We start from the raw sequence: 9202 nt of genomic DNA, 5'->3' as shown, positions 1-9202 counted from the left end.
GCCTATTTAGAGGAGGCGTAAGGCCAGTAAACTAGAAGGAAATAAAAATTTGGTGCCCCCTGTGAAACTCGCAACGAAAGATAATCCCGTCGTGCGGGTTTTTACTTTAATCTCAATTATTCTAAAAATACACTTCTGTTTAAAGTTTTGTTCGTCAGATCCCTCGACTATATCTGTAGCAATTTTCGTGTATTTCTATTTTCTATCGGCTGCCCTTGCAAATATACAAGTAGTCTAGCTACGAAGCGATTTTTTTTTATTTACCATTGATTAAAACGTGTATTAATAATTATATAAAACTACAATTTTGTGCGCCCTTTGACTGAGACGGTTAATTATGATTGACGTTTACAGCTACTTTGCCCATAGAAATTCACTGCGCATCTAGCCCGCTACCCGTTTCGAGTTAAAAAGCAAGTACGGCCGTAATACTACATATAAAGAAAAAACAAACAGTATATTGGTGAAATTTTATTGATTCACATAGGAATGTTTATTACATCGAAAAGAGAATAAATCTATAGTATCTTAGCAACAGCCTATTATGCATAATTATATTTACTTATTTTTAGCGAAAACTAAACAATATATTAAAACTCGCACACTACTAATTTATAAAATAGACTTTGAAAATAAAATCGCAAATTCAATCAAGCAAACAAACTGGCAAGCATACAAAATAAAAAGGCTCTTTAGGTACACTTAGGTATTAGATAAATAATATTTCCTCTAGGTTTAATAAATGAAAATTATCTTTGTATAAAACATATTTACAATAAATTAAACAATTGGGTAGGTATATATATCTAACCACTTTATTAGTCAACCCACTCAGTAGGTAAACATGTATTTAGTTGTATAACCGAAATTTAAACATTAAACATATATTCAAATGGTATATCAAAGCTAATATTAAGTTTATTTTGCAAATGCTATACATATTTAGAACAATCATCGTAGTAATTGAAGAAAATTGGTAAACACGTGGCAGTACAAAGCGTCAAAATGGGGATTTCAAAAAGAAAATGTATTTTTTTTTAAATAGTGGGTTACTTCTCCGAATATTATCCACCCGTCCGAATGTAAGAGTCAAATTTGTGACGGCCCATACAAAATGTTTGTGTGATGGTATCGCAAATAATCGCAGTAAATCCAAAAATTTAACTACCTATTTATTTTCATCAGTAATAATTTTGAGAAGAAATGACCCGATTTTTTTTAAGTTGTCAAGAAAATTTTCAATAAAGTTATTTCTTAAGTTACCAAATTTCAAATGAATATTCCACAAAACACAGCGTAGTTACAGACACAAAGTAAAATTAATGTATTAAAATATATATCATTACAATCAGTATCATCACACCTGGGCTTACATTTTGGTGTACCTTTTTCATTTCACTATAAATATAAAACCTGTATCCGACCAACACATGTATCCGACACTACTGAACTAGCGATTATTTCAAATACAAGTGTCATTGTCATTACTAAGCAAAACATTTATTAGTATGTATCATAACTCATAAGTATTAACGTAATATCGACATAAGTTGCCAATTTTCATTTAGATTCTTGGGGAACAATAAAATGGGGGGAAAGTTTATTTTAACGTACAACGTACATTTTTATTTTAACGACTCGGGTTTTTATCCCATAGACGGAGGAAGATTTTCTACGATCAATAATAACGTACACATTAACAAATCCAAGTGTACAAGATTAGATCAAGATTTGTTAAAGTATTATACTTATTTAATATTATTGCATTTGCCGTCACAATTGCGGGTCTGGTTTTCAGAAATCATAATAATGTCTTTAGTTTGTTTATATTTCTTGTATTTTTTTATGTGTCTCTCCAGAAAATATTACACAGAACAACGAATTTAGGAGCAGACCGAGATTTAGGCATTCGCAAGCTTGGTATTTATATAATAATCTACAGTGGCGTGCAGTGGAGATAAGACTTAAATCGGGCTCTAGAAGAGTCATTCTTGAAGGAATGTAACGCAAACTATAAAAATCGGCAACTTTTTTTTTGGTCATTTTGTATGGACTGCCTACCCTAGTGCCTACCTTTTTTTGTATGCACTGCACGCCACTGATAATCTATAATTGTCATCAACACCTAGCTTAGTTAAATGCAACAATGCACCTTAGTATTACATGTAACTCTCATCATAAGAATAAAATTGAGCTCATCTGAAGCTTGTATAATTTTACTTATTTTATATGATTTTCATATTAAAAGTCATTGCATTTATTGATTTTATCCAGATCCAGATCAACAATGAAGTATTTTGCCGTTCGAAGATACTTGTTCACGGATAATATGAAAATCACGATTTTCCAAACACTTAAACACTTCAAGTGCGTTTAACTACGTTTATTAATCCACGCAATCTACCGAATTTAAAGACCGATCACAACTGCACAGGACTTTTTATTATATGCTTTTCTTTTTAATTTACAAATTGTCCAGCTCCCAGTCGTTCCTAATAAGGAAGACACGATAGAATACAAAGATAACTCAACTGGCTGGCAACTCTGCTGCCCTGTTACGACCAAATTTTTCTATAGCTATAGCCAGTCAACCAACTTTGTCAGTAGAAAAAGTCGCGAAATTCTAATTTTCAATGGGACGATAGGCCTTGGCACCTACATTTTGTTTTAAATATGCCGCTTTTTTCTACTGACGGAAACGGCTTGACAGACAATAGATACGTTGTTTTGCCGAAACAGGGCAGAACTGCTAGGGGCCGAAAACTGCCAGCCGAAAAACGTTGACGAGTTTTGAATTTAGAACTGAATTTTTATTCCCTTTGCTGATCCAATTGGAAGCGAGGGATTAAATACCGATGTAAACGGTCCCTAACACTTTGTCTACACAGTTTAGGTATTTCGTTCGGACTTTCACGATTCACGATACAGTATAACACATAGTGTCCGACCAAAGACAACTTTTTCTTGCCGAAAGATTCGGCCGAAACATGTCTTCTATGCTGAAACCTGGCAAAACCGAACCTTGGCCGGACACTAATAACAGAAGTCTCCAAACTACTTAGACCCACGCCCACGTTAAAAAAAAGCAGAGAGCCAAAGGCCTTACAATCCGGCCCGCTTAATCGAAGGCCAATGAAGGCCCTCAAGTCTCAATTTGAAGACCCCTTCAGTATAATAACACCATAAGCAACCTCGTAATTGTTATGACAGGTCGTAGAATCCCGCATAAAGGATGCAGGATAACCGAAAGCTTGGCGGCCCTCTTAAATTTGGAGACCCCTGCAGAATAATAACTCCTTAAACACCTATTATTTTCTATTTGAGGTCCTCAGCATCGCCCAGCAGGTCTGCACACTCCTTCTCGTCCCACTGTTTGTCGTCCAGCTTGCCTGCCCCGGCCACCACCTCGTACTCGTTCAGCTCGGCTTCTAACTCTTTCTCCCATTGCTCTGTAATATTGGAACGAATGAGAGGCAGGTATTTTATAGGGTTCTCGCCTGGATTGCGTGGAATGCTATATGACCAAACGGCTGTTCTATCGTAGTTTACTAACTATATTTGGTTGCCCTTTTGATTGAGCTTTGTAAAAAAAAATAAGTAGCTATTGATGACATTTTTTTTGTATCTATTATCGCAAAACAGGTAGAGTCTGTTCGGAAAGAGAAGAGTCATGGAATGTATTGGGCCCCATACTATCCACGACTCTACTGTTTCCGCACAAACTCTAGCTAACGGTAGTTCAACATTTTATGAAATAATGTGGTAATTGTAAACTAATATAAAATAGCATTCCACTTTACACTCCGGAGGTTCTGGTTGTAAGTTTGAGGCAAAACATTCGTATACCTACTCGTCGACATTTTAACATGCTGGGACACGATTCCACCAAACTTTACTGATAATTACTATTTAATGTTTTGTCTGAATCTTACATTAAGTAAAGATCGCAAAAGGAGAAAGTATTCTATGCTAGCGAGCATAACAGGCCAATTCAAACGTACACCGACATCGGAATAAGTCGGTATATAATACTTACTCTGCTTAAAAACGATCTTTACAATAATTTAAATAACTTCCTCCTTTTGAGATTTAGAAGTCGGTTAAAAATGATATTACCTTTAGAAAAACTTCTCAAAACCGGCACTAAAATAACAAGACCGATGTATTTTAGAATAATATAATTATTTCAATTCATAATAACTAACTACAATGCCAATTTCATAACTTTTACGTTGTTCTAAACATGGTTCATGTACTGATAGTCAATTACTCTAGTGTCTAAATTACACTTCCAAGTCGTTTAGAAACTAAATAACGTACTACTGCATGGGAGGGGGAAATTGCTGTACTCTTACTTACTTCAGATAACACTTCACTTCAGTACTAAACCTTTGGGAAATTATATGAAGGCAAATATCCGTAAACGTTACTTTTATTTGATTCCCCGTCACTTCACTTCATCAATCTTCGTTTGACATTGACGAAGTACAGGAAAACTATTCAGCTTTTTATTATCCTCGTATCCTGCCCACCATACTCAGTTTAAGCCACTGGAATTCAAACCATTTTTTGGGTTAATAGAGTTCATTCTTCTTTGTTCATATTTAAAAAAAAATCAAGGAGTTCCAGTGTAAACTTCTATCCAGGCTTTTCAGTAGCGCCACCAAGCAATGGAAATGCTAACATTACCATTTATTAACATTGAACACATCCGACATTTTGAAATCAGCAAACAGATTTTGCAGTTCATCAGTAGCTGATTAAACAACTGTTGACTAAACTGCACTTCATTCTATTATTTTAATAGCCTGTTATAGTGTCCCAATGCTGGGCAAAGGCCTCTCCCCTTGATTTCTACGACTCCCGTTGTTGAGCTTTTTCCGGGTAATTATTAAAGAAGGTGTAGGGTGAAGGTCTAAGTCGTCCCGCCATCTCCGTCTGGGCCTGCCACGTCCGCGCTTACTTATGTTGCGACATCCACTTTAGTCCTTAGCCCACCTATCCGGATGCATGCGACAGACGTGACCTGCCCAGTCCCACTCCAGCCTGCACTTATTAAATAAAAATTGGAATTTTATGAACGTATATTTTTTTGTAGTTACAACAATTTCCCCCCTGCGTGATTGTCATGGAAGAGCGGATAACCGAACGCTATAAAATTATTATTTTTTAATATAATGACAACGGCGAAGATCCAAAACACACAACAGCCAGATTATTTAGTTACATATAAAGACACTTTATAATTTTTGACGAGTTTGACATGTGGAGGGGCGAGCGGTTGAAAAGTTGCCATAGCTCGCTCACTTAGTGACGTCATCATTTTTAATTGCATACACGTTCTTAAGCCTGTAGCATAGGGTTGTCACGCTGTAACATAAATTGTTACAACAATCGTTCGAATTCGTTTTATTACAAGTTCATCAAATGCAGGTGAAATAGATTTAATCAACTAAACGAATTTCATCCAAATTTCAGCCATTTTCATCCAAAACACGCACCATAATAAATAATTCTTTCATACTGTTAAACCAAATTGACAACTGTTTGTATGTACTTGTAAGTGATTCGTTTTTAAAGTACGTTTAACACATTTTTATTCTAATTTCGAAGTCGAAATCTTTCAATGAAGTAACTGACATACAGCTGTAACCCTTACACTTATATTTAGGGAAACCCTTACTCTAAGCCCCGGCCCCGCTTCGCTCGGCCTTCCACCTGTCAACTCGCTGTAATCGCGTTTAGGCTCGGGTAACTGCTGCGAGGGAACGTAGGCCAGTGCTCGTAACTTCTCTTTGCGGACACCAGGGGGCGCTGGGGGCCACACTAATATCGATAATGATCTATGACAAATAAATGTTCATTCAATCAATAATTACATAAACGTAATGGTCTTATTATTAATAAGGTGTCTACCTTATACAATTCTTACATTGATTCGACAACCCTGTAGCATAGGGTAGATGAGGCAATCCTAACGTCATGATGTCGCTATTAAAATTTAGAAATTCAGGGTGTCTATATGTCTATAGTGATGTTTTTAAAAATCCGTTCAATTTCACGCATTTAACTTATGCTCTCACTATATCAGTTTTTATATTAGAAAATTATAGTAATATTAAGTTAAGTTATGTGTTTAAAGTTATTTGATCAATTTATTTTGGTGAATTTACTACAATTAAAGAAAAGGGAAAAAGTAGTGCCCCAACTGCCCCCGTCCTTATAACTATTATAAATAGATGATTTTATTACTTCAATATCAACTATTCTACACAAATTTAATTACACTGGATATCTCAGATACAATGTAACGACCTAGTCTAATTGTAAATATTTTATTACAAAACAAACACGGAAGAGTGTGTTGCCAGCTCAGTTTTGTATCCTTGAAATTGTAGAGGCAGTTTTTTTTTTAATTGACTGTCACATAAGTGATATGTCGCGGCTATACGACGGGTAACTTTCGCGCGCATCTCCATCTCATAGAACTTTAGAATTATTTCACTCATCCTATTTCCACAATTCGACCGTCTATCTATATCTCTATCGCTCTTGTTATAATCGAGTGAAAGAGATGGAAGGAGACTGTTGGATTGTTAGGGCCACAATACGAGTATTCTGAAGTGTTAGAGAGAGACAAGCGTGCGAAAGTGACCCTTCTTAATGTCTGGGCTGGAATGCGATCCATTCGAAAAACTGACAACACTTCATATTTACAAAAAATAAAGTTTCAACATTGCTACACGTTGAAATCAGACCAACTTTGAGAAATGCAAGCGAAACAAAAAAGCACACGTCAATGCAAAACAGACTTTGAAGCGATGTAGATAAAGTTTAAAATCGGGTAGCAATGTCAAAACCATAAACTTAGTCGAACTACCCTCCTTAGACCCGGAGTCATTTTTGGAGTTTTAAATTTGGAACCTTCTACAATTCCAGTACAGTTCAAAATTTGATTTGACTTCGTCCTTTCAAAAGGACATCGGGACTTAGGAGGCTACTGAGCGGTACTAAACTGTGACGGAGCTATAGAATCTTAGTACAAGAATTAATAATACTTAGACATATATATAACATTCAGTAGACATTAAAATATGTTCCATTGAAAATTTGATAGACAAGTATACAGTTCGAATACCTCAATAGCTTTTTTTAAAATTTTATGTAAGTTTTTTTTATATAGCTATTGAAATACAGACCTAGTTATATATTTAATGTGATACAACAGGTGATATATAAAGACACGACAATATATACAGTTACGTCCAGCGGGACAAGCGATATTGTCATAACATTCATTATATATGATGATAAATAACAACGGTGAGATATGGAGCTGATATATTATATTATATAAACAATCGAAGAGCAATATTTTCTTTATATATGCATAAATCATAGTGTGATAGGATTAACAGTGAAACAGTGATAGTGGTTCGATTGAATAATGCCATCTTGCTGTTTTCGCAGTTATATGGTTTTTTTTACGTGTGGCTCAAAATATCTACACTAAAGTGCATTTAAACATTTCCACAGTATGGTTATCATAATAACGATACAATATACACGATATATCAGACTAATATAAATTGAAGAGTCCGAAATTATATCAAAAGTAACTGTGCGTAAACCCTATCTTAATTTATTAACATATAAAATTTCAGTTATTTTAATAACTCCAGTAAATATATTTCCCCCGAGTTAATGATTTCAACGTTTCATCCTAAAAATAAAGTCATTAATACATACACGCCGCCCTTATTGTGTTTGTAATAATAACTTTACAATTTACGAATAGAAAATCTTTATTGTTGTCAGAGTGGTATTTAAAAATTAAATTGACCGCGGTTTGATGATAATAAAACAATAATAACACATATTACATCTCTAAAACCAATTAAAATACTCGGCCACTCTGTACTTGTCACAATGACATACAACACGAAACTTATGACTCTTATGAGCGCTCTCATAGATATGACCGTAACTAAAGTAAGGCTACCATAAGCACGAAGAATTTAGTATTTTAATGTACGAAATTCTTCCTCTTTATATAGCCTCCTTGTTTTATAATAAAGTACGATATGGCCCCGAAATGTTGACTGTACTAATGGCATTATTCGACCTAACCGAACTTACACGAGAAGAGCCTAACATCGCTGTACACTTGGCCTCGAAGCCTCGACTGGATTGCCGGTTCTATTCATTCCTAGCTCTTCTTAGGCCCGTACCACTGACTAGGTTTAACTAAAAGCATTGCTACAAGACTCCAGTACATTTTCTCTGTCCAACATTCTTGTCTTCAGATGGAATTACCTTAGCATAAGATTTATGAATTGTCAGTTAATGTTTAACGATGGTACACCAATTCCTATCTCAAACATACTACCGTACCGGCCTATATATTAAGCCTTCATAAAATGCTGTATACAGATCTGAAACTGATTTATCATTAATTAGACATTTTAAATAGTCTAAACGAATCTAGATGACTTTGGAGTCAACGTTTAGCTTTTAGGGTACACCCAGTCAGTACCAAGTCAGGGTTGTCACTTATAAATCTATATTTTCACCTTGTCTCGGCTAGATCTTATCATTGCCAGAGCCAGATCAAAGGTGACGCTATTTTGACACAACGTGAAAAACGCAAGCATTTTTTTTAATTTACATCGCGTTCCCTGGCAATTGTTTTCCAGGCTCATTGTCTTTTCGATTCCATCATTATGCAAAAACCCGCATCAGTGACAACCCTAACCTCAAATAAATGTATGCTTTAAAAGATACGATGATATAAATAAACATAAATAGAGATATGATCCCCGGCAAATCTTACGGACTGGCTGGTACAGAGTAACACTAATGTGTATATACTTGTCATATATAGAGCCTATAGTGAATAAGAACCGTGCAATGGTGTTATAAGTGATGCCCCGTAGTCCATGCGTTGCTTAAGCTGCATTCCGGGAGAGAAAATGCTTTAAAACAGCTGTCAGAGTAACACTTATATGCACAAACTATATTTGCACTGTTTTTTGAGTTTGAGCATATATTTACTTAAAAATTAAATGCAAATATATTTTGTATCAAATATATTTTTTTCATAATACTCTTGGATCTGACGACAGATCCATTTTCCGTCATTTAACTTAAATAAATACTATAAATATTATTAAAGCTTTAACTAAATCGTAAGATCCAAAAG

General features: G+C 35.0%; 1 protein-coding gene across 6 annotated transcripts in view; it reads right to left on the bottom strand.

Moving 5' to 3' along the window:
• Positions 1 to 460: 460 nt before the first annotated feature.
• Positions 461 to 9202, bottom strand: part of LOC134669398 (synapse-associated protein of 47 kDa) — a 127547-nt gene continuing 118805 nt past the window's right edge. For 5 of the 6 annotated variants that reach the window (XM_063526922.1, XM_063526946.1, XM_063526928.1 and 2 more), the window contains one exon: positions 461 to 3449. In XM_063526922.1, the coding sequence (XP_063382992.1) occupies positions 3316 to 3449 (134 nt within the window). In that variant the 3' untranslated portion in view covers positions 461 to 3315. Of the gene's footprint in view, positions 3450 to 4163; positions 8954 to 9202 lie in introns of those variants that run through there. The other variant, XM_063526957.1, reaches the window with a different exon arrangement.

This window comes from Cydia fagiglandana, chromosome 1 (genome assembly GCF_963556715.1).
Source record: "Cydia fagiglandana chromosome 1, ilCydFagi1.1, whole genome shotgun sequence".
NCBI lineage: Eukaryota > Metazoa > Arthropoda > Insecta > Lepidoptera > Tortricidae > Cydia > Cydia fagiglandana.
This window is presented reverse-complemented; position numbering and strand designations above follow the sequence as displayed.